The 25,766-nt window shown below is 46.3% G+C and overlaps 3 protein-coding genes across 5 annotated transcripts in view; all 3 read left to right on the forward strand.

The window, feature by feature from the left end:
- The first annotated feature begins 61 nt into the window (after positions 1-61).
- Positions 62-7,727, forward strand: LOC119217565 (zinc finger protein 436-like). Of its 3 annotated transcripts, XM_062564559.1 has the most exons (4): positions 62-214; positions 949-1,006; positions 1,120-1,152; positions 5,962-7,727. In XM_062564559.1, the coding sequence occupies exons 1-4, from the start codon at positions 161-163 to the stop codon at positions 7,020-7,022; spliced, it is 1,206 nt and encodes a 401-aa protein (XP_062420543.1). In that variant the 5' UTR covers positions 62-160; the 3' UTR covers positions 7,023-7,727. The 3 variants fall into 3 exon arrangements, with proteins under 3 accessions (XP_062420543.1, XP_062420542.1, XP_062420544.1); XM_062564558.1 differs by lacking the exons at positions 62-214; positions 949-1,006; positions 1,120-1,152 and adding exons at positions 4,334-4,474; positions 5,755-5,812 and having other exon boundaries at positions 5,905-7,727; XM_062564560.1 differs by lacking the exons at positions 62-214; positions 949-1,006; positions 1,120-1,152 and adding exons at positions 4,487-4,958; positions 5,755-5,812 and having other exon boundaries at positions 5,905-7,727.
- A 940-nt stretch (positions 7,728-8,667) lies between these two features.
- Positions 8,668-18,050, forward strand: cfap52 (cilia and flagella associated protein 52). The gene is made up of 14 exons (XM_037473288.2): positions 8,668-8,847; positions 9,083-9,282; positions 9,420-9,556; positions 9,942-10,070; positions 10,177-10,276; positions 10,451-10,567; positions 10,693-10,793; positions 10,993-11,163; positions 11,628-11,776; positions 11,891-12,036; positions 12,550-12,701; positions 13,784-13,886; positions 16,959-17,070; positions 17,692-18,050. The coding sequence occupies exons 1-14, from the start codon at positions 8,787-8,789 to the stop codon at positions 17,871-17,873; spliced, it is 1,860 nt and encodes a 619-aa protein (XP_037329185.2). The 5' UTR covers positions 8,668-8,786; the 3' UTR covers positions 17,874-18,050.
- A 2,049-nt stretch (positions 18,051-20,099) lies between these two features.
- usp43a (ubiquitin specific peptidase 43a) overlaps positions 20,100-25,766 on the forward strand; it is a 62,313-nt gene continuing 56,646 nt past the window's right edge. Inside the window, exons 1-2 of the mRNA XM_037472694.2 lie at positions 20,100-20,977; positions 24,927-25,082. Of these exons, the coding sequence (XP_037328591.2) occupies positions 20,360-20,977; positions 24,927-25,082 (774 nt within the window). The 5' untranslated portion in view covers positions 20,100-20,359. The remainder of the gene's footprint in view (positions 20,978-24,926; positions 25,083-25,766) is intronic.

The following is a 25,766-nucleotide window of genomic DNA, read 5'->3' on the forward strand; positions in this document are numbered from 1 at the left end:
TTTTAATTTAAAATAAACGTTATTACATTATTTTGACAACCGGAAATTGTCTCATGTCGATCCCTCCTCTAACTTCACAAAGGCTCTCGATCGCTCTCGATCTGAGCCACTTACGAACTAACGTTAGTTATATTTAAATGTTTAGGAGGTTGAATTAAAGATGATGCGGAGAAAAGATGTTGCCGGCCCTCAGTTGTTAAGGGTTAATAAAGAGGTGGGACTCTTATTTTGTATTCCCTTTGGAAGCTTACGTCTTTGTTATGCTAGCCAGTGCTACAACAACATTAGCCTTGGCTAAGCTAGCTGATAGCTAACTTAGCCTTGGCTAAGCTAGCTGATAGCTAACGGGCTAGCTTTTCACTGTGCACGCGTGTCTCAGATAAACTCAATCATCCAAATTCCTTTTTCACAGCCAAAGAAGAAATACATCCGTGCATGTTCAGAACATGACGGGCGGGTGTCGTCTTCAAGTGACCCGGGGTCATGCATGTTCTGCTTCGTGTTCTCCGTGGTTCTCCTTGTTCTCCAGCAGCACGTCAGTGTTAAAAAAAAAAAAAAACACCGGAGCCAAATGTCTGAACCCTCTTCATGCAGAAACAGGCTGCCGTGTGGCTTCGCTGAAATAGCCTCGAAGGTGTGGTCTCTTCAGCTGTCTTTCATGTCCTGGTGTATTTTACACATCTGCATGATGACAGCAGCTCTCTGGGTCTACGGTCATTAGTGTTTCGAAAATGTGACCATAAGTTTACTATAGTTTACCCTCCATAGAGCAATGATAAGTAGATCAGTATGCGGTTTGTGAACAAAATAAACAATATAATAAATACAAAAATATTGCTTTTTGATACTATGTCCTTATAACCTTTATATATCAATGGTATATACCGATATACTGCCAATTCCAATTACCCTCCATACGTTTTTGTGCGTCTCTGTTTGTGTGAATAGGGTGCTGTCATGGACCCTGGCGCCGCATCTGTCACTAAAACCGAATCTTCAGAGGAAAGTAGGTGATGATTCCTCCTTGTCATTCCATGTTTTCCGGTTCTGGTCTTCTCAAAGCATCACGTAATATTAATAGCCGTTGTTGAAAAAGGTAATCCTTTGACTGTTCCTCAGGTCCGGGAGAAGTTGACGTGAACGTCTCCGATTCCACTGACGCCTCCACCGCCACTGAGCCCGAGAAAAGGTCTGGGAGCGGCGCGTCAAACAGGAGTTTCCCTTGCATTGTCTGCGGCAAGGCCTTTGACCGGCCGTCTAAGCTGGAGAGGCACAGAACCGTACACACGAGGAAGCCCAAAGCCCTTCACCAGTGTCAGCACTGCGACAAGAGTTTCACGCAACAAGAGAAGCTGATCCGACACCAGAACTGCCACAGCAGGACTAACAAGCACCCCTGTCCCGACTGTGGGAAGGTGTTCAACAGGCCTTCGAGGCTCGAACGGCACAAGCGCACGCACTCCAAGACGCCGAAGGTGCCCCATCAGTGCTCGTACTGCAAGAAGACGTTCAGCAAGCTCAACAAGCTCGTCCGTCACAAGCGGATGCACACGGGGGAGAAGCCCTTCACCTGCTCGGTGTGCGGGAAAGGGTTCTCGGAGTCGGGCCACTGCAAGGCGCACGAGAAGACTCACCAGGAGCAGCCGGAGAAACCGCACTCCTGCGCCGACTGCGGGATGTGCTTCTTCAAGGCCTCAGAGCTTCGTCGGCACTTCCGCTCCCACACAGGGGAGAAACCGTTCCGGTGCGGCGAGTGCGAGAGCCGCTTCTCCCGCCAAGAGGGGCTCAAACAGCACATGAGGAGCCACACGGGGGACAGACCGTACAAGTGCATCATCTGCGCCAAGGGGTTTTATTCACGCCAGGATTTGAAAATACACTTGTTGACCCATTCGGGGGAGAAACCACACCTTTGCCCCGTGTGCGGCAAGGGCTTCTCGCAGCTGGGCAACATGAAAGAGCACGAGCAGAACGTCCACATCAAGTCCGAGAAGTACATTTGCAACGAATGCGGGGCGACATTCACGAGGTACAAGTCACTGACAAAACACCAGAGGACGCACACAGGATAGAGACCCTACGTGTGCCTCCCGTGCGGTCGTAGTTTTTCATGGAGCCACTCTCTCAGCAGACACCGGCGGTCGCACACACACCGACAGATGTCGATGGACACGTCTGAGGACAAATTAAGTTCTGAAGGAGCCTCGATGGAGCTTCAGTCAACATAAAGTGTGGTATTTTCTACTTGCCTTATAGCTAGCGTGGAAGAATACCTAGTTAACAAAAGATGTGTAACAACCATAGGATAGTTTCCCAAGACCTGAACTTGTATTTAACCTGCAACCGAACTGATACTGGAAACAATATTGGTAACAACTGTGCAACGGTAGGATAATTAAAGAAGTCATTTCGATGTCTTGGCTAAATCTGAGTACTTATCTGCCTCTATGATAGTGTTTGACTTAATCTGCAGTTATCCTCTACCTCAGTTCTCTAGTCCAGTACCAAGTGAACAAAAGAGGAAAAGTGAAAAGGGGACAGTTTGTGGACTGAGAGAAGATTGGGCAGAAGCTTCAGATCCTGCAGAATGAACCGTGAATGAACTTAGTCACCTTCAACATACTCGGCCAAACCAAACAGCAAAGGGGGCACCGCAGCAGATTGCTGATTTATAGCCGTTGTCGTACCTGGCCAAGAAAAGAAGGCCATCACCTGGTCCTGGTTCGACGGAGCCTGGCGAAACCTCAGCGTAGTTGTTGATTCTCCCGTTGCCGGATCGCCCACTTCCATTGGCTCAAACCGAGCCTGGGATGAGTAATCGTATGCTGGGTCCATGTTTATGGCCAGATCGTACTGTACGATAGAACTAGTACGATAGAAACTACGGGTTCGATTAACCAGGCTTTGTTCGAACAGGGAAAAAAAGCCGAAAACAGTCTTTCAACACTGGGCAAAAGGCAACAGTTCGCTACCGGGACAGCGGCAGGACGAAGGAAGCCAACGAACGGGCATGATTGCCAACGGGATAGGAGGCAGGAAGTGATTGGGTTTTGTCACCTCTGGCCTCTTTTTAAATGAGGAGAGGTCATTATGGATCAATAACTGCGGAACAACATGTACCAGCAGTGAAGAGCAGACAGTGAGTTCTAGTTTACATCGCAGAGGCGGGCCGTGTGTTTTCACTAGTAACATGTTTGCTTTGGGTGTGGAAGCCAAGAGACTCACGGTTCAGGGGGTTCTGTTTACAAAAAATATATACAAATTAAAACAATTATTCCTAAACTGTCCATTATTTTAAATTACCAGGATGTGGATGTTAAAAACTATGTTTGTTCTCTCTCTGATAGCGATTCTATTCACATGTGGAGGGACACAAACCAGCACTCTTGATTTTCAAAACAATGTGTGAAGAGGTAACGTTATACAAACATTATTGGTATATTTTGCTGCTTATACTTTTCTTTTTTATTCAATAGATTTTAACCCATTGTCTTAAACCCACTACAGATAATAATCAGTTTCTGAAATGCATGCCGTGCTGAAATACTTGTCCTTTCTCAGGTCTTCGGTGCCTTCCTGTCAACAGCTTTGATAGAAAGAAGGAAGCACGACTCTGAGGGACTCACGTATTTTGCAACCCGGGGGAGGGGAGGGGGGGTTCAGGGCTTCTATGCATGTTACAAAGGGTCCATTAAGGATTTTACCTGCGCTTGGGAAACCCAATCTATTTTAGATGCTTCTTTACCTATGGAAGCCTAAAGAGAGAGTATTTTATTCTAAAAAAAAAACCATACACTTTGAGGGATGTATCAACTTAAGACTGTAAGGACCGTACTGATCAAATGTAGCACTTTGGCATTAACGGTATTTTAAATTCTTATGGCTCTGGAGAACAACTGATTGACATGCAGAGGTTTATCTGTTTTCACAAAGTTTTTGTCGACGTATTTTATTTGTGATTTTCTATGTCTTTACCTAATGTTTCTGTTGGACCATTGTGTTAATTTGCATGGTTGTTTATATAAATAAGTCAAATAACACCATAATCCACAGTTATGGAAGGGCCCGAAGGGGTATGCCAAAGACATATTGAAGACATTTGATTTTTACATGGATGTTGTCAGAAATGTCCTGAACAAAAATAAATCAGTTCAGTCAAACATTCGTTTGATTATCTTTACAACAATCTTTACAATAATCAAACATGTCTTACACTTATTGTCAAAGAAATTCAGTTAATCTTCCATCCGTATGCAATTTAAAATATACGCTTTGTTATTACATTATTTTGACAACCGGAAATTGTCTCACGTCGATCCCTCCGCTAACTTCACAAAGTCTCTCCATCGCTCTCGATCTGAGCCACTCGAATGCGAACTAACGTTAGTTATATTTAAATGTCAATGAAGTTGAATTAAAGAGGATGCAGAGAGAAGATGTTGCCGGCCCTCGGCGTTTAAGGATTATTAAACAGGTGGGACTCTTATTTTGTATTCCCTTTGGAATCTTACGTCTTTGTTATGCTAGCCAGTGCTACAACAACATTAGCCTCGGCTAAACTAGCCGAAAGCTAACGGTGACTTTTTACTGTGTGCACGTCTGTCCCAGATAAACAGTCGAAATCGAAAGAACCGACTGTGAGGCTTTCGTGGTATTTAAGGCAGGGCGAGGAAGGAGAATCGTCTTCACTGTTAGCGCGGGAGAACAGCTGGATTGTTCTGCTTCTGTTTCTTCTCGCTGGTTCTCCTCGTTATCCAGCTAGCAGCTGCCTGCCAGTGAAAAGCACCGGAGCCAAATGGCTGAACCCTCTTCATGCAGAAACGGGCTGCAGCGTGGCTTCGCTGAATTAGCCTCGAACCTGTGGTCTCTTCCGCTGTCTTTCATGTCCTGGTGTATTTTACACATCTGCATGATGACAGCTGCTCTCTGGGTCTACGGTCATGAGTGTGTCAGACTTAGTAAGTTACGATCACTTAATTGAAAGCTTTACTACCGCTGCTAAACCGATGTCGTGTATCTGTTATCAAAGAACTGCATTTTGCTTTGGTACTTTTGTAACATTTTAATTGCTGTTGTTAGAGCTCAGCAACCAGGCTGATTGTCTAGTGCATGGATTAGATGTTTAGATTAGATTCAACTTCATTGTCATTACACAGAGTACAGGTACTCTACTACTACATCTAATCAGAAGTGCAAGAGGGCAGATAAAGTGCAGAGTATTTATAAATAAATGTACAGTCTGAAATTTACATGGAGCAGTAAATACATTAAGCAGCAGGGGTTGTAAATATGGACGACAAGGTAGTGCAAATGTTGCATAATTGAAGTGCAGAATGTTCAGTGGCTGGAAGGCCATGTGTCAGTGGGAGAGGTGTTGGGGGCGTTGGGGGATGGGACTAGGAGCCATCACTGTGGTGCAGATTTCAGCAGGGTGACAGCTGCAGGGAAGAAACGGTTCCTGAACCTGCTGGTCCAGGAACTGGGGGCCCTATAGCGCCGCCCAGAGGGGAGGAGGGCTAACCGTCTATGGCTGGGGTTGAGGAAGGCGTGATGCGCTGGGCAGTGATACCCTCTGGAGAGATTTCCAGTCCGCAACTGCCGTACCGCAGCTTCACCAGCCACCACCTTAGGGGACAGATGAGCCTTCTTCAGTCTCCTCAGGAAGAAGAGGTGCCGGTGTCATCGTTTATTTACCGATTTCCAATTACTCTCCATTTGTGTCGTTTTTGTGCGTCTCTGTTTGTGTGTGAATAGGATGCTGTCATGGACCCTGGCGCCGCATCTGTCACTTCAACCGAATCTTCAGAGGAAAGTAGGTGTTGATTCCGCTTTTTGATTCCAAGTTTTTCAGTTTTGGTCTTCTAGTAATAGCTGTTGAAAGGTAATCCTTTGACTGTTCCTCAGGTCCGGGAGAAGTTGACGCGAAGGACGTCTCCGAATCGGATTCCACTGACGCCTCCACCGCCACTGAGCCCGAGAAAAAGTCTGAGAGCGGCGCGTCCGACAGGAGTTTCCCTTGCATTGTCTGCGGCAAGGCCTTTGACCGGCCGTCTAAGCTGCAGAGGCACAGAACCGTACACACGAGGAAGCCCAAAGCCCTTCACCAGTGTCAGCACTGCGACAAGAGTTTCACGCAACAAGAGAAGCTGATCCGACACCAGAACTGCCACAGCAGGACTAACAAGCACCCCTGTCCCGACTGTGGGAAGGTGTTCAACAGGCCTTCGAGGCTCGAACGGCACAAGCGCACGCACTCCAAGACGCCGAAGGTGCCCCATCAGTGCTCGTACTGCAAGAAGACGTTCAGCAAGCTCAACAAGCTCGTCCGTCACAAGCGGATGCACACGGGGGAGAAGCCCTTCACCTGCTCGGTGTGCGGGAAAGGGTTCTCGGAGTCGGGCCACTGCAAGGCGCACGAGAAGACTCACCAGGAGCAGCCGGAGAAACCGCACTCCTGCGCCGACTGCGGGATGTGCTTCTTCAAGGCCTCAGAGCTTCGTCGGCACTTCCGCTCCCACACAGGGGAGAAACCGTTCCGGTGCGGCGAGTGCGAGAGCCGCTTCTCCCGTTCCGAGGGGCTAAAGAGGCACATGAGGAGCCACACGGGGGACAGACCGTACAAGTGCATCATCTGCGCCAAGGGGTTTTATTCACGCCAGGACCTGAACATTCACGGGTTGACCCATTCGGGGGAGAAACCACACCTTTGCCCCGTGTGCGGCAAGGGCTTCTCGCAGCTGGGCAACATGAAAGAGCACGAGCAGAACGTCCACATCAAGTCCGAGAAGTACATTTGCAACGAATGCGGGGCGACATTCACAAGGTACAAGTCACTGACAAAACACCAGAGGACGCACACAGGAGAGAGACCCTACGTGTGCCTCACTTGCGGTCGCAGGTTTTCATGGAGCCACTCTCTCAGCAGACACCGGCGGTCGCACACACACCGACAGATGTCGATGGACACGTCTGAGGACAAATTAAGTTCTGAAGGAGCCTCGATGGAGCTTCAGTCCACATAAAGTGTGGTATTTTCTAGCGTGGTGAGAAGTGATTCTGAAGCTTTGTGGATATTCACTTTGCAGACTGCCTTATTTGCACACAAAATATCAGTTAGATGTTCTTAGCACAGGCCTCCAAATTAGATTTTGTACCTCAGTATTTCTGTTGATTCCAGTTGTGTTCTATTCATTGAGTGAAGGTAGACCATTTGGCTATTTGAGGGCACTGCTATAAGTTTACATCTTCCTTTCTGACAGATTTGGACTTGCCTCATAGCTAGTGTGGAAGAATACCATGTTACCAAAAGATGTGTGACAACCATAGTAGAGTTTCCCAAGACCTGAACTTGTACTTGACCTGCAACCGAACTGATACTGGAAACAATTTTTTTTTCTTTGAGTACCTGGTTCTAGTGTTTGACTTCATCTCCTGTTGTCCTCTATTTCACGTAAAAAGCCAGTAGCTCAGTGATTGGTCCAAAAACGTACTTTCTCTTTCCAATTGTTTTTGAAAGTAACAAAAACACTAAAATGTCAAAAAGAACACTTTATTTGTGCTTTATTGTCCATCTTTTTTAAAGAAAAGGAATATGTAATGTGCTGAACTCTCCTGGTTATGCTGACAAAGATGTGAATTAAGACTTTTAGCAACTTAAGTCTCTAAAGATATTGAATAGAAATTACTGTATAGTCACTAATAAACTGTTTTCATAACATTTTAAGCAACATGGCCTTTCTTATTATTTCTTTGTATGACATTTGTTGTGGTGTACTAACCCATCTGCTGCATGTTGCCTTGATGCCTTTATAGCAGGGGTGTCAAACTCATTTCAGGTTCAGGCAAGATACTGCCGACTTCGAGCGAACACGGGCCACTGAAGATCGGTGCGAACAGCTGACGGGGGGGGGGGGGGGGGGGACGTACGCACTCCGGTGGCGGACCCCACTGTACGGGCAGCCGGAGTTCGACATATGTAACCTAGACAAATAACAGGGACAGTTCAATTTAATTCAATCTATGGTTTAAATATACGTATTCTGCCACATCCTGGTGGAGAACACGTTTACGCTGCGATCTCCTTAAACTGCCTCTGCTCTGCTCACTGAAGCAACACAATCTGTAGACAATTAATATCAAGAGCCAAGAGCAGCGAGTGTAGTCAACTACTGCTGCTAACACATCCCGTCAGACCAGGATTATTTATTTATATCCGTTAATGAAATGTTCTCCTCTTGTTAGAGGCGCGCCTCACAGATGACACACGGAGAGTGCATTGTGAGATTTGTAGTATTATGGTGATGCGTGCGATATACCGGTGGGCCAGCTCTAATAGTAAATAGATTTGATAATGCGGGCCAAAGATAATTCATTCACGGGCCGGATGTGGCCCGCGGGCCTTGAGTTTGACACATGTGCCTTATAGCATCAAAGAAAACCAATGTTGCCTTTAAGGCGTTTACTAAAAAATATATAGTTTATCAGTGTCTTCCTTGGACAAAGCCACAGTACAGATATGGTGTGTAGTAGCTGTTTTTTTAATAGAAAAACATTAACATTTTATCTCATCTTTTTACATTTCCTCACTTTTCCGAGGGACAGTGAAGGCAACGAGGACGTTTTTCGACAGCGGCGGATAGATACCCGGTGGTTGCTAGGCAACGTTTTGTTTAGCGTAACTAGCTTAAGGTTGAATAACTATTAGACCTGTTTGAGAAAACAGCGGAAGCATCTTTTTTTCTAGACGAAAGTCACGTTAAAGCTATCTTACCACTTTGCTGGAAACCATGTCTCTGGAAACACAGGGAGTGCCTCAACTTGAGCTAGAGGCCGTTATTGGATTTAACGGTAAGTTTTAACATTTACTAGCTAACGTTAACGTTAGCTGATTAAGAACGTACTAATAGTTAAGTAGCTAACTAACTAAGATCAAGACTAGTTTACACCAAAGCAACCACAATGCATACATTTTATGCATACCTGTTCGACATTTTAAAACAAACATGCACCATGATATCAAACTTTTGCCTCAAACACGCTCCATCTCATCCCGGTATGCTACCGTCATGCTTTGTCTCATCAGGTCACGTGTCTTCTGGTCTGAGAGTCCACCCGGACACAGAGCACCTGATCTACCCTCTGGGCTGCTCGGTTATTCTAAAGAGAATTAAAGATGGCAAGCAGGAGTTCCTGTATGGCCACTCCAACAACGTGTCCTGTGTTTCAGTGTCCAAAAGTGGGTCCTATATTGCCTCTGGACAGGTCACCCTTTTAGGCTTCAAGGTAGGAGTAGCTCTAGAATTCCTAATCTAAAATGTCTGATGTGGCTGACTGAACTGAATCCAAAACACCAGTACTATACATATATGTAGGTAGAGTATATGTGTATGTTTCTTGTATGTTTCATTTGTTTTTTCTAGGCTGTGGTTATCATCTGGGACTATGCACAGAAAAGTATCCACGCCGAGCTGCAGCTCCACAAGGCGAAGGTAGAAGCACTCGCCTTCTCCCCCAACGACAAGTACCTGGTGTCCCTCGGCGGTCAGGACGATGGCAGGTAAAACGATGACAGCTATTAAAGGGCGATGCCGAACAAAACAAAACAAAACGCTCCAGAGTCGCTCTAGTTTGAAATCTTACTTAAAGAGTTTTTATTAGAAGATACACAATCCAAGTGCCACGCACACATTTTATTTAATGACCGGCCTCCACAGTTGGACAGAGTTACAGCCAGAAGAGTGGTTACTTCAGGGGCCGTCTTCATGCAAATCATGACACTTTTCTCAGCTGATCATATCAGTTTCAAACACTTAATTAATACAGCACTGTCCTACTGAGAGGTTCTATGGGGGGAAATAAGAGAGGAGAAAATTCTCCATTTTACTGAAAATGTATTATTTATTCATGATTATTTATTCATTTGGTTTTCTGTGTGTCTCCAGCATAGTGGTGTGGAATATTGAGACCAAGCAGGCCATCTGTGGAAGTGAGGCTTCGGCGCACATCGCCGGGAACTGCCTCACCGTGCAGTACTCAAACACAGACGACAACGTCTTTGTTTCTGCCGGGAGGTGAGCCACTGCGGTCGGCCGGCACGCTGAGAACCGACCGGTAACATTCTGTTCAAACCTTCCCTCTGTATGTTGATAGACCTAAATTCTTGTGTATTTTGATCAGCGGAACGTTGCGAGTCTGGGTGCTGGACCTCCCCAACAGGAAGATCCGGCCCACAGAGTGTCAGATATGGAAGTTGAAGAGGATTGTGAAATGTGTCCAGGTACGAGAGTCTTAGGTTCACATCTGTTGGTTGCCCCATCTTATTTAACAAGCCTAACAAGTTCATCTGGTTTATACAGAGTATCTATTGCTGATAAATCTATGAAAATGGTGAGAAATTCAATGTGATATTATTAAGTTTCGGTCATATTGATGTGTTTATGATATTACCCAGATCTCAGAGGACGATCAGTTTATTTTCTGTGGCACCACCAGTGGAGACATCATGAAAATCAACCTCAAGACGGGGCTCCTGAGCAACTGTGGTCCAACTAAAGGAAAATACAGCATGGTAGGTCGACGAGTCCAACTAAAACTGCCCAGGTCTTCATCTCTCTCTCTCTCCCTATATAAATATATATGGTGTCAAAAAAACTGGGATTTGATTGTATCTTAAATCACCGTTTTTCTGTGCAGGGTGTCAATGTCCTCAGGATTCTGAAGTGTGGGGACCTGCTCGTGGGTTCAGGATCCGGCACTTTCACTGTTTGTTCCGGGACTGACTTCAAAACTCTTAAGTGAGTCCAACAACTGCGTCTTTTCAAGCGCCCCTGTTAAAAAAGATACTTCCATTTGGTAACAGTGTGCCGAGTTCTTGTTTTAGTGCATGTACATTATGCACATAACAATGAATGTCTGGATTACCATTATGATGCAAATTGTCTTGCCATGCTTATTTGACAGTGCTCAGTATCAACTCCTCTTCTCCCACAATAGGAAGGTCCAGCTGGAAAAGGGTGTCACCTCCATCGCTGTTGGTAAAGAGGGCAAGCAGTTCTTTGTCGGGACGGAGGCCGCCCAGATGTACCGCTTTGGTTATGACGACTTCAGAGCGGAACTCATTTCCACCAGCCACAACAGTGCTGTGAAGGACGGAGTCATATGTTTGTGAGAGGCACACACGTGATTCCTTATCGGAGGAAGTAAAACGGACCAAAGCCCATTTTGTGCAGCTTTTGAATTGGGCAAATGCTAAACAAGAACATCCTAAATGAATTAGCATTGGTGTAATAACAATGAACATTTTCTCTGCTACCAAAAGGATCCCACAAATAAGAGTATACTCTGTGTAAATGCTTGTGTCTCAGTTGGGAAAACAGCATAAAGCCCATTACTGTAATCTCTGATAATGCCTGACGTCAGTACCACTTTGTGCTCACTAGAGAGCGACGTGAGCTTGTCTCATCCACGTCACACACTTCAGGCTTTCTTGTCATTGTACAGGTATATATAGTGAAGTGGTATGATTAATTCCTTCCCATGTAACCACTCTGTGGATTCCATTTACCTGAAGTAGTAATCTTTTATAAGGGAGGTATAATTCCACCTCTGTTTGTGTGTGTTCTTTCTAGCGGAACATCTGTGTTGTTTGCAACGTGCTCTGAGGACGACATCAGGGTGTGGCACATAGACAAGCCCAAAGAGCTGCTGCGCATCACCGTGCCCAACATGACCTGCAACTCCCTGGACTTCATGGTCGACGGACACAGCATCATCAGCGGTGGGATTCAGGGAGAGAAATATCCCATCACAAGTCGCCTCAAAGAACCATCTGAGTATGATCTGTGTCACACGCTGAACCCTTTTGTTCGTCCCCCCCCCCCCCCTCTTCCAGCATGGAACGACGGCAAGATCCGCGTGTTTGCTCCGGAAAGCGGCCGGCTCGTGCTCATCATTCACAACGCCCACCGGATGGGCGTGACGGTCATCGCCGGCACCAAGGACTGCAAGAGGATCGTCAGCGGAGGGGGGGAGGGACAGGTGAGAAGACGTCGCCCCCCCCCCCCCCCCCCCCCCCAGGGGGGCGAGGTCGCGTCTTGCCGCTGATTGAAAACGCAACACATGGAAATTGCCCCACAACCACAACCAGAAGCCCTTATTCGCTGCTTTGTTTTTTTAGGCAGTAGAGTTGCTGTTCAGACCTCTGTTTGTGCATGTCCGTTATTTATTGTGAAAGGGTACACCATAAGGGAAGACTAAGAATTTGAATTAGCATTTTCTTCTCTTAGAAAATATGAAGCTCAAGGTTATGGGAGCATTCAAGTTCAAATGTTTGCATTCAACTGGTCGCATGAATCCATCGTGCATTCGCGATACTCTTCTGCAAATACACCTGCCACATTTTACGTGCAGGTGAGCACAGTGGCACGCAGCACGAGATTTAGAAGAAGGGAGAAATACTCTCTTGTTGGCATTGCACAAGGTGGAAAGGGGCTTTTGAGTGAAATGTCCTATCTGATGACTGATGAATGCTTTGGGGCTCACCTGTGTCAGGTCCGCATTTGGGAGCTGCTTCCGCACGGCCATCGGCTAGTGGAGACCATGAAGAAGCACAAAGCCGCCATCAATTGTATCAAGATCAAGAGTGACAGCAAAGAGTGCGTCACTGCCAGCGCTGATGGTGCCTGCATCATCTGGGACATTGTGTGAGTAGCCCATCTGGGTACCCAAACACACACACACACACTGGCACACACACACACACACACACATCCTCTTCAAACCTTTGGTTCCTGTGAAGTCACTGCATGAACTACTTGCGTTTCTTGGTGGATGTGATTACAAAGAAAACAAAGCCGCTTCGCTCGGTTGGATTTGTGATGAATTCATTGAGTTTAGTTGAAAAAGACAGACGTGTTGCTGGATAAGTTAATCACATTATCCGGTAAAAAAAGAGGATAATACCATACGTTGCAGCGAATTATAAGGCCTAATAGTGCACAAGGGAGGTGAACGTGTGCTGCTTTCGGTTACGCATTGAAATAAGAATAGAATGTCGAAGCACCTCATTGGCGTCTGGCTGGTACAGAGGGAATAAAAAGAAATAGTGTATTCTTTATGCTAAATCGTAAAATCCTTTAATCACTGTGTCTTCTTCTGTCGAGGGAATAAAACCTTTAAAAACCCTTCTTGTTTTTTCCCTTTCTAGCCTCTTCATTGAACACGTCTGTGGATTAAAGGCTTCCAGGCGGCATGCATCAAGAGTAGCATAGATTTTGCTTTTTTTTGTATTACTAACTGTTGCTGAAAACCGTCATTAATCTGCGTACGTCTGTCCTCAGAGGAAGTTGTTCATGCAATTTAGTTTTTGTCAAACTACATGAGATGAGATGAGCTTGTGCGTACTTTGTTGGCACCGTAAAAGCACGTTTGGTCCCATTTAAGGTGCGAATTTCCAAATTCAGAGCAGCTTTGGGCTGAAAGTACGAACGGTGGAAACAAAGCGCTCGTTGGGGCTGCTACGTTTCTACGGTAACACCACGGTTGGGGATTGGATCCACACGCCGAACGGGCTACGTAAACAAAGCACAGAAAATGTCGGCACAGACAGCTCAGGAGGACATTACTCCAGAGTATCTTTACAGAGCAAGTAGCTCTTTGCTGCTGTATCAGTGCTCCGTGTTCCAAACGAAGCACCCTCAAACTGCACTCTCGCGACGTGAGGGTCAGTCTGGCTTTTTTTTCTCCCTTTCATCTGCTGCACCATCGCCTCCCTTTCCTGCTGCAGGCGGTTCGTGAGTCTTCAAATGGTGATTGCCAACACACAGTTCCGGGCTGTGTGCTACCACCCAGAGGAGTACCAGATCATCACCTGCGGGAGTGACAGAAAGGTACTGCTAGAAGTGTTCAGACCCGTCCATCAAGTCAAGGTGCTATTTTTGACTCTATGTACTTCCCATTACTGTCTGGTAACATCTATTTGGTTGATTATTAACTGCACTGATATCTAGTGTGTTAACGAATACATTTCCTGGAGAAAAAACGAAAAAAAGGAAAGAAGATAATAATTTGAATGACGAATGGAAAGAGGCCGGCTGTCACACAGCCATAACGTGGACTTCTCATGCCTCTCGTGCTGTTATTTTTATAATCTCCACTCCGTACGCATGAGAGAAAAAGGCCTGCAGCTCTGCTAAAATCAGCATGAAGAGGACTCGCACACATTCACACGCCCGTAAGGCCACTGATTAGTTTGAAAAGCTTGTAATTTCTTTCTCAGCTGAACATGATTAAAACCGTCGCGTTTGGCTCCTCGTCTCGGAGACAAAGTCTGAGTCGTTTTGGATGAACTCGTCAGAGTGTTTACACAAGGTCAGGAGTTCACAGATGCAGAATGGAATGCTTGTTTTTCCCCTGATTGTTCGCTTCATCGCCACCCTTTGAACACCTCGGCCAAGTTGGGCTCGTTGATGGAGCACTGTGGATGTGCCGAGTCCGAGGGGGGAGAAAGGGAGGTAGAGAGAGGGAGAGAGAGAGAGCGATTCAAGGGATTGGGGAGGGAGAAGGAAGACATTGAGAGAGAGAGAGAGAGAGAGAGAGAGAGGAGCGCTGTGGTGTCCGTGGCTTCCTGCGGATGTGCCAGTGCCCCGCAAGTGGCAGCCAGATCCACCATCTGCCCTCCCCCAGACACAGGCGCCCTGTCTGGGGGAGAAAATACCGACACGCTCTCTCTCTCTCTCTCTCTCTCTCTCTCTCTCTCTCCCTTTCACTCTCTCTCTCTCTCTCTGACAATATAGGGGACGTGAACGGTGGAGGGAAGATGCCTAATATAAATAATAAAGAAGTACTTATATGAGTAGTGAAAGTCGGATTTCATGGTTATACTATATGGTGATACTACTAAGTTAGTAGGGTTAAAAAATGTAGATGTTTATTTTATATATATATGCATATAGTGTGTGTGTGTGTGTGTATATATATATATATATATATATATATAAATACAAACAACAAACAGAAATCGCCAACAAAATTCCCCAGTTAATTACTGACATTAATACAATCATTTTTTGTTTTACAAGTTTGCTGAAATCGATGTTTAAATGTGTCAATGAGACATTACTTTGTCAATTATGTGCTAAATTACATTCATTTCCAGAACAGAAATCTGATCACAGAATGAAATAGAACGAGTTTGAGGAATTATCCTTTATAGATTCGTATTATACAATGACTTATTTTAAACACACTACAGATGAATAGGATAGATACATTAAACAATAGATATCGCCATGAAACCACCCCATGTTTTTTTTACATGTGATATGAACTCATAAATGGGTTATTTGTACCCTCCTGGTTATCCGGTGAGCTTCCCCAGCAGTAGGCCTGATGTCGCAGACTCGCCGCTGCTTGCGGCATTTGATTAATTTCCTGGCGGCTGGTGTTGTGGCGATGAGGACGTTTCCCAGTGTGAGGTGCAGGGGGAGCCCAGATGGGCCGAGACAACTCGCACAGGTGGGAGCCTCCATTAAGCTGGCGAGATGAGATCGTGACGGAGGGAGAGGTCGAGACTGCGGGAAGGAGAAGGCGGGGGGGGGGGGGGGGGTGGGGGGGAGGGGGGGCTGACTTTCATCCTGTGTTGTGAACACGATTTCGTCATTGTTGGCATTCGGGGATGTGCTGCTTTGTCGACCCGTTTTGTCACATTAGAAAACCAGACCGCAGCTGAATGGATTCGCAAAGTCGGCACAGCTGTTAAATGTTAAAATCCTTTTGTGTTCTGGGTTCATGATGAACAATTTATCCCCTCAGGTTGTGCGTTTTTTTTTTAATTATTTGCGAAATATTGCCGTGCTTGGCCACAGAAAATGTTTCTGTGGCTCGTGGGGTCTGCTCATTGCTTTGAGCATCACTCTGTGCTTCTGAAACTATAAATAAGTCTGAGCCTTTTGTTCCTCTTTCATTCCATAAAAACCAAAAGCCTTTGATACGTCTGTGTGCGATTACATTTCCTCTCCTATAATGCATTACAGGCATGGTCTTGTGCAGAGAAATGAAATCCTACCTCAGAGGCTATTTTTATAAGCGTCTGACTTATTCTGCGCCGTTGTGTGTAACATGATCTTCTACAAGAAAAAGCCCCACCTTTGCAGTGCTGCTTAGGAACCGATTAAAATGGATTTAGTCAATAATAATTGTACACGTCTGTGAATGATTCTCAGTCTTTAGGTCTGATGTGTAGTGCTTGATTGACTTTGAGGTGCAGCCTGTTCCGACTGCACTTGACTCACCCTGGAACACCTTCTGGACTCATTGCTACAGGATGACCCAGAAGACTGGCCCTCAAATCCAGTGGGCTTCTTATTTACAGTATTTAACTTCTAACAATGTCACCAGCTTGGTCATATAAATAACAAGAAAGGACCTTTGTTCTCGTGTGATGTTTTTTTAAACTTTTTGCACTATAAATAACTTTGACTACCAATTGCCTTTTGTGAGACTTGGATACTTTGACAGCTATAAAGCTGGGGGGGGGGGGGGGGGGGAATTGGATCACATTTATATCAGTACAAACAGTTTAAATCAGTGTGTGTGTGTGTGTGTGTGTGACAGAATGTCATCGTAGACTTATACTCATTTCCATCCAGAATACAAATATTAAAGCAGTAAAGGTAGTTTGATGTTGCATATTGCACAATGCCATTATCCATCCATAACCATCCACCATAGGACAATGTAAAGGTATAATAACCCGAGCTGACACCGGCATCATCTGCATAGTGCGCCAATAGTCTGCCTACATCAATCTCCCAAAGCGCTTACTGCCACAACTCAAAACAGCGGCAGAGAGATACCACGGTGAAGTGGCATTGATGATGAGGTAAAGAGGCAATTTCGCTCTCCCTCCCTCTTGTGCTGGTGATTATTTGATTTGTGGAATGTGTTAACTTCCCTCTCAGGTGGCCTACTGGGACGTGTTTGATGGGGCCACAATCAGAGAGCTGGAGGGCTCGCAGTCCGGATCCATCAACGGCATGCACATCTCCCAGGACGGCAGGCACTTTGTGACAGGTCCATTGCCTGCACTCCCTCTTGTTTGTTTTCTTACATTGTAATTCAATATATGTATTTATTATATATATTTATTTATTTTGTATTTGACCTGGTTAATTGCCGCACGTACACGCAACATCTCAAGAACACTGGGCCAATTTGGCACAAAAGTGCTGTTGTACTCAAATATGAACGGAATTAATAGGGTCAAAGGTTTATGATCTGATTCTAATTTGGTGATCAAAAGTCTAGGTCACGGTGACCTCACAAAACGCCATTTTCTCCATAACTCAAGGATTCATAATGTTTACTGGGATAAAAGAATGAATCGATGACACGGTTGTAAACTGCTACTTCCCTAAGTGGCAGAGGCCTACAACCGCAAGGCGGAAATTGTAGTTGCAAACGTAGTTTCATACTGGGTGACTTGCGTTCAAAAATGTATCATGAAAAGAAGGTTTGTGTACAGTACGTCGTGGCGTTCTTGTGCTACTTTAGATTTGTCTTTCTTCACTCTCATATATAATGGAGAGGTGTTCCCGTCTCTTTGCAGACATTGTTTTCATCTCCTCTGACACTAGAATGCTCTGCTATAACGTCTGCGAGGTTATTGACCTGTTTTCCACCTCTCCGTGGCAGGCGGAGATGACAAGCTGGTGAAGGTGTGGGACTACATGAACGGTACGGTAACCCACGTAGGGATAGCTCACAGCGCCAGCATCACCAGCATCAAGATCTGCTCCAATAACCGCACCTTAATAAGCACCAGCGCCGACGGAGCCATCCTCCGGTGGAGGTTTCCTCACCCATCTCCCTCTTAATTTGTGGAACACCACATGTAAACTGCCCTGGTGCAACTTCTAATCCAGGAGCTCCACATTCACACCCAAATGTATCTGACGTTCTGCCTTAATCTATTCTCTTAACGATGTTATGAGAGAGTTCAACAGTCTTACACGAAAATAGTAAGTTAACACTCGGAAATAAATGCATTTCATCAAGCATCAGTGACTTTGTAGTGTTTAATTTTCCAGCAGGCGAAAGGACGATATGAAAAAAGAATTGAAAATATTACACTTTTGCAGGAGTGGAGGCACTTGCAGCCGAATGCAGGTGGGAATTCCCGGAACAACACTTAAAGTGAGTTTAAAATGACACTTCAAGGCACAAGGAGGTATTCTTCACATCAAAGTGTCCACGTTACACTTTTCTAGTAATGCCTGCTCTGCAAACCGTTTTTCAATTGCAGGTGATACCAGAATATGTAAAAATAAGGGTATACTGTTCAGTGCCTTAAATGTTCACAGATATCATTCTGTTTGTTGTGGAGACACTGGCTGATATCAGACAGAATGATGGACTAGATTGAGTGGATTGAGTAGAGTGAAAGGTCTGGATCGAGGGAAGCAGAGTGAAGGTGGGGGCCCGGATTCAGTGAGTTTCCCTGTCTCTGATCCGAACTTCCTCACTATTGTTCTAATCCTAAATACTTAATATCTCACCCCTGCTTCCGTACAGAAAGGTGATAACATGTCAACCAGAGCAAGTCATCAAAAACATTTATGAATCAGTAAAAACAGAAAAAGGGCATCGCTGTCGTGGGTCATTTTCCGTGAGGAATTATTCACTTTATTTGTTACGGTACCGTTTCCCAATTTTAATGATTCCATTGAAAAAAATATATGATTGTATTGTATGGAGCCATGACTATCTATTTCAATAAATCAGTACATATGGCAGATAAAATCCAATCTTTAGTACTGGTGAGCTGTGAAATTAAGCTTCAGATAATTCGAATCTGAATACAGCACAATGTCTGGCCGAGTGTTTTTTTTTTTACACATATTTGACTCATTTTGCGGCGTGTCCTGAGTAAAGTAGCAGCAGCATTCATGTTGGGTTTTGCTTGGTGCTGTTTATGGGTCTGTTAATGCCTGTGTGTATTAGACAAGGTCTTTTATCAGCTGGGTACAACAAACGTAGACCCTTATGTGGATAGTCGGATTTAGTGGGAAAAGATAAATACTACAGAAGCACTATTCTGGTATCGCCCCCACCCCAAAAAAAAAAAAAATGGAGCATGCGATTCCTAGATTGAGACTGTGCATGTTAATACATTAGGAACTAGGAAGGAAAAGACTAGGAACAATTTCTGTGTTCATTTGATAGCCAGTGTAGCATAAAAACACGAGTGATTAGCCAGCTAGCCAATGAACCAGCTATCCATTAGCTAGCGTGGTTTTTTAGTCACGCTTTAGTGCTACACTGGTTACAAAAAGAAATAGCCAAACGCAGTCCATTTCGTAATGTTACTGATCCGCACCTTGCTTTAATTGTGGCTTTAAAACCTCACAGTAGTGAGTCTGTGACTCGACGAGTGTCTTTTAACTTTAAACCGAAATTTGCCCGCTATAAAAATGTTTTTAAAAAAAAGCAATGGCCATGGTACAAAGAAAGATGGCTGACCTTCCCTGCTGTACTGACTCATGTCTGCTCTAATCCTATTTGTCATTGCAATGGGAACTTGTCAAGTATCGAAGGACTCTATACTTTTGTCTTGGTCTTTATTGTATAGTTTTATGTTCAACAATTCATGCACACAACCACCCAAAAAGCAGAACCTCCACCCAAACAGAGGCCAACCACATCTCCTTGTGAAACATTAGCATACATCGGGTGATGGTGTGATCGGTCCTACAGGGGGCAGTTTAATGCTGACTGAGTTTGTCACACGAAGAAAAACTGTCAAGGGAGAAGTTTTCGTCCTTAAAGTGTAACGTTGTATTAAAGACGACAACTTCCTTGTTCCCCGTGCGGCAAACGAGTCGGGTTAGTTTCGCTCTTTGAGCTCGAGACTGTGTGACGAGTACAACTCACAGAAGAGATACTCCACCTAAAGGAAGTTCGTCATTAGGGAGAGAATCCCCCGAAAGTCTTTCACGTGAGGAGAGGAGAGGAGAGGAGGGCGCTGACAGCCACCGATGAGAAAGTGTGATTGAACCTGCTGTGCGCGGAGGGAGGGAGGGAGAGAGAGAGAGAGGGAGGCGTCTCATATCGGTTCCCGGAGAGAGCATCGCTTCACAAATCGCGCGGGACGGCGACCACACCGTAGACTGCTGGGAATAACCGAGATGTCACGGGGGATGCTACCGGTAATCATGTGCCTTATCGGCGCCACCTCAGCGGCAAGGCTTGCGGGCAGAGACGTGCAGGAGGAGGGTTAGACATCCTCGGCAGACAGGTGCGACTCCGCAGCCCGTCTCATTTTGTTGTTGTTGTGGTTGCGGTTCTACAAAGTACCAGCGCCATGGATACCCGCAAGGAAAGCAAGGTAAGGAAAGCCATGAAGCCCAAAACGACGAAGCGAAAACAGAATAAATACAAAACCGGGAGGCTTGGCCGAAAGAAATCGCCGCGATCTTTCGGGAATTTCATCGGGAGGATCCTTAAAACTTTGGGCACTTTGGCGCACTTTGGCGACGCGCAGCCGCCGCACGCGGAGGACGACGACGGCGGCTTCGGGCCAGGCGACTCGGGGGGGTTCAAAGACGACGGCGCGCAGGTCGCCCGGGACCCGGCCGCCAAGAAGCTGAGCTCCGCGGCGTCCTCCTCGCACGGCTCGGTGAAAGGCAGGCTGTCGTGGTGCCACGGCGACAAGACCCCCGGGGTGCTGGGGCTGAAGAACCACGGAAACACCTGCTTCATGAACGCCGTGGTTCAGTGCCTGAGCAACACGGACCTGCTGGCCGAGTACCTCGGCCTGGAGCAGTACAAGTCCACGGAGGGGGGCCACGGCGGGGTGAACGGCCAGGTGAGAGGCGAGGAGCTGCAGGCCGCCAGGGGGGAGGTGACCGAGCAGCTGGCGTCGCTGGTCCGGGCACTGTGGACCCTGGAGTACACGCCGCAGGTGTCCGTGGAGTTCAAGGTGAGTCGTGTTCGTCGTGCGTCGTGTTTTATCACCTGCTCACCTCAAGCTTGATTTCATTATTCGGTTTCATTTGTTTCCCGCATGTCCTTACATATGATATGAAAGATGTGAATGCCGTCTTTCCAATGACGGAAACAACCTTTATAACCTTTAACGTTGGTCAATATCTACTTGAAATATATCTTAGCATGCATAAAGCTTGCGTGGGCCCCAGGGGCCCAGACATACTCCCGCCCCCCCAAGTTAAATAGTGTGTCAATTGATTTCTGGTTATTTTATTAACTGCACATTTGTCTGGGAATGTTACCCACTAAACTCAATGAAAACAATCGCACCGGGCCTCAAGGCATTTAAAATCACATTACCCCACAGCCAATTGACACCCAGCAGCAGAAAGCTGCAGCCACCTACTTCATTTTCCAGAGCCGGGCAAAAATAATTAAGCTTCTGTGAGCGGCCTGCTGCTGTGTGGTCTGCACTCGGCAGGTACTTGGAGAGGACAGAAATATATTCACATTGGGAAGGGGGTGGGGGGGGGGTTTCAACAGGAATTGTGCTCCGACCCTCCTGTGAGCTTCTCCTGCAATCAAGACATGTCATTACCGACACGTCTCCATTAGTTCTGCACATTCATTCGAATTTCAGAAGCCAAACGGCACCTTTTTAAACGCAGTCCCAGTAGGTTCAGTGTGTCTTGTGCCCCCCCCCCCACCAAGCACAGCACGATTATTACCCATTTTTCTCGTATATCAGTCTGCATCGGCAAAGCAAACATTTTAATAAACACAGTGAGCCATTGATTGAAATTGGTCCACGGGGCGGCAGCCTGCCCAGCGGAGACGCTCGGCTGGTAAACAGTGACAATTAAAGGTCCTCCCAGTTTCAAGCTTCTCCTCTTGTTTGTTGAGCTCGTAGTGCAGTTACTGATTACACAGAAGGTGCAGCGTCCCCCACCTGACTGGCCAGGCCGCCCCGCAACGCAGGTGGTTCGTCTGCATTCCCGCCCCGCCCCCCCGCGGCTGACAGGCCGGGTTAGGGAGGAGCCTTCTCACTGCCGTTGAGAGCCGGTCCTCTGGGTCCTCTCTGTGCCCAGTGGTTGACAGTCCACCATCAGGCCGATACTCTGACGGCGGACTGGATGGAGATTGCTCCTCATCCCCAACTACATATTAGTAATGCAGTAAGAACGAGTGCAGTTTGTTCCATAGCTGTAAGGCAGAGTAGGTGAAGGTGATAAACTGCTATGAATAAGAATAAGATGGCGTTTGGATCCGAAAGCCAGCGTGTTTCCTTAAAAAGTGAGTCTTCCCGAGGTGGTTATTGGGACAGTAAGAAGGACGAGTAAATCCATTTTTGGATAGTTTGTCGCCCCTACTAACTCATTTTAATTCCTGTAACCCGCTGAATTCAAAGTCAGGCTGGCACAGAATGTGTTACCAAATGCTTACAAATGACAGCGATCAGCCCAATGGGAGTGCTGCATTGAAAGGTCGCCGCTTCCGACTCTGCCACAACCGCTTCACTACACATTTGACATTGATGAAATCTGGAGGGAGGAAGTGTCCTTTTTATTGGTGCCTCCAAAAGTTGTCTACATCAATTTAACTCGACGGCGGAGCGAGCTCATTCTTTCCCAAGGATTTAACAACGCACTAACTACTTCCCCCTTCCTCTCTTTTCTAGTACGGATGCACTTTTTTGTGTCTTTTAAAAAAAAAATTGTATTACTGTTACGCTTGATATGGCATGCAGCTCCGTGAGGCCAGGAGCCTGTTGTTGCCTGTTGGATGTTTCGGGCAGCGAGACTAATGGTTTGTTTGTCTTCACTTGTCTCTGCGCCCTCTTCAAGGGCCACTCTCACTCTCTTTTTTTTCTTTTTTTTTGTAGGCAGACACACACACACACACACACACACAGGTATAACAATAGGCGCATTTCATAGCCACACTCAGTGCAGAGGGATGGTCACGCTTTGAGCACGTGGGCCATGCCCTGGTAAAGCGGAGACATGGGGAGCAGCGTGTCTGTGTTTACACCACTACAGCATGAGGCTGTTTTCCACCAGGTTTATTATCCTTCCTGCGATTAATGTGCCAAGCTTGAACAAACTCTCTGCGGGGAAGCCAACAAATCGATCCTCAGCTTCATGGGTTTTCGATTCTTGCGGGCCGTGCATGTGGAAATGGGAGCTTGCATTCACACGGCTCTTGATAGTGACACACGCAGATTCCTACACTGTCACTTCTGCGCACGAAGGAAAAAAAGAAGAAGAAGAAGAAGAAGAAATCCACGGCCTCGACCCCTAGAATCCTCAGTATGGATTTCTCCAGTCCAAAAGAGCTCAGGGAGCCTGTAAATTATATCCCCCCCCCTATGTACTCACGGATCACCTGAAAGTCCCACATCAGGTGTGTGTGTGGGGGGGGGGGGGGGGGGGGACATTTGCTTGATGTATGTTTTGAAGCAGGTTCCGGGTCGTTGAAGCAGAGGGGGATGTTGCCTTATCTCCACTGGGAGGTCATGACCTCAAGACATCTGTCTTTTGCCTTGTATTATCTTATCTTTTTTTTTGTTGCAAAAGTCGGCCGTGTATCATTTTTAAAGACAGGAATTTAAATAAAAAGATCATTTTGTAAAAGATTCTGTGGAATACAAAATATACTGTTATATACTGTTGTAAACGGTTTCTTCCAGTTTATTGCTGCACATGCTTTGATCTAATGTAAAGAAATGGGAGCTGAGGTGGATTCAGATGTGGGTTGAGAATTGAATCCTTGGTCTAGACTCTCGACTAATCAATAGTTTCTTACGAAGAACAACTTAAGTTGACCGCTGCCGCCCACCTTTGTCCTCGCCCTGACTTCCTGTGGAGTGTTTTGGGCTTTTGAGCTGGGCTCTGATGAAACAAATGCTTTTCTCTCTCTCTCTCTCTCTCTCTCTCTCTCTCTCTCTGACAAATAACGATGGGACGTTTTTTTTTTTTTTACACACACTTGAGCCGAGTCAGATAACAGCAGATGAGGCCGGCGCTGGGGGGGTCACTTCTTAATGGGTCTGCAACCTCTTGATGTCATCAGGCGTATGAGCCTCAACTCACCGTAACCGTGGCAACTATCTTTGCCTTAGTGTTTTTGCCCCTCTTATGTGACTGTATTTATTCTCCCTCCCCTTACTCCACCGCTCCCCTCGCTCCATCTGCCCCTCATGCCTCCATCCCCCTGTCAGCGCTCCCTCACAGGGACGAAGCTCATTAGCGGGCTGTCAGGTAGCAGGGGGGGGGTCTCCCTCCCCTTCCCTCCCTGCCCCTCCCTCCTGTGTTTATATTTAGACACTGCAGGTATGACGTGGTGGTTTTTTTTTCTTCCATAATGAGCTGTGTCGATATCTCCCTCTCCTAAGGTCACAACTCCCTCCTCGAAATTGAATTAGACAGCCTGTTTGTTTTGCTTTTTCGCGTGGTGATGAGGACGGTCTGATTTGTGTTCACTGGTGCTGCTCAGTAAATTTGGATTTGGAATGAGTTGGTTTCAAGTCTTTTGTTTCTCTCCTTCACAGCTTCACAAATTTGCAAAAATTGAACTCATTGGGCAACTGTAAATTTGCCAGAGAAGTTCAGGTCAGGTTAACGGTCTTCGGACACCTTTTAAGACCAAATCTGAATCTGACTGGTGACATCTTTGTGTGTGTGTGTGTGTGATGTTTTTGCCAGCATCCAGAGAATTGCTAGTGACGTTTTTACATGATCTTACCCCAGCCGCCGGGCTCTTCTTAAGTGAGTCGTCATTAAGTGACGACGAGAGAGGAAAAACGTCCCTGGCTGCTTTTCTGTTTCCCCTCCGTGTCTCTCCACAGTTCTCCAACTTCCAATGATGGCTTCCTGTGTTCTGTGTGAACTTGCCCATGGGGATTGAACGACATCTTGTTCTTGTGATCTTTCCCCCTGCAGAGCATCGTGGCCAAGTACAGCTCTCAGTTTCGGGGGAACTCTCAGCACGACGCCCTGGAGTTCCTCCTCTGGCTTTTGGACCGAGTTCACGAAGACGCCAACAACAACAACAACAACACCAACAGCAGCAGCCACAAGACCAAACCCTCCGCCAAGGTGAGCGCCCCCCTCACCCTCACCCCCCCCCCCCCCCCCGCATTGATCATTAGCCGCAACCGTTTGGCTGTTTGTTACTGCTGGCTCAATGTGAAATGTGTCAGTGGTGAAACCTGTTAAAAGTTGCTTCTTTTTTCCCCCATTTTTTTGGAATATAAAGAGAAGAGTCAGGAGAGAAAGATAGGATAAGATAATTCTTTGTTCATCCAGCAGCTGCATCAGAAAAGTGGATTAAGTGCACATAGACAGTCAGTTATCGAAACCGTTATAAAAAGCAATAGCGGCGCTAATAGAGCCTCGTGTGCGCCGTGAACCCAGCACACGTCATCAGGAGGCCAGTGAGTTGAGGTTTTCGTAAAGCCGGCTTCCCTTCACCACCGGAGAGGAAGAAAATAACTGGCTTTGTGTAACATTTCCGATTCTCTAAATCCAAAACCTGAAATGGTGTCCGCCTTCCCGTAAACCGATTTCCATTTGCGTGACCCGTGCTGCCCGCGAAATGTGAAGCGCTCTGGACTTCAGAGATAACGCGCTCCGCTGTTCCCCAAGCTACAGCTGGATTGAAAACACCAAAAGTATCTACGCGCTTGTTAACTGGCCAAGTCTCCAGTGTGGCTCCGTACGCTTCATTAATAAACCATGGGATCTCATTAGATAATAAGAGTCAAGTGTCTCCATCCACAC

This window comes from Pungitius pungitius, chromosome 9 (assembly GCF_949316345.1).
Source record: "Pungitius pungitius chromosome 9, fPunPun2.1, whole genome shotgun sequence".
In the NCBI taxonomy this organism is placed as follows: domain Eukaryota; kingdom Metazoa; phylum Chordata; class Actinopteri; order Perciformes; family Gasterosteidae; genus Pungitius; species Pungitius pungitius.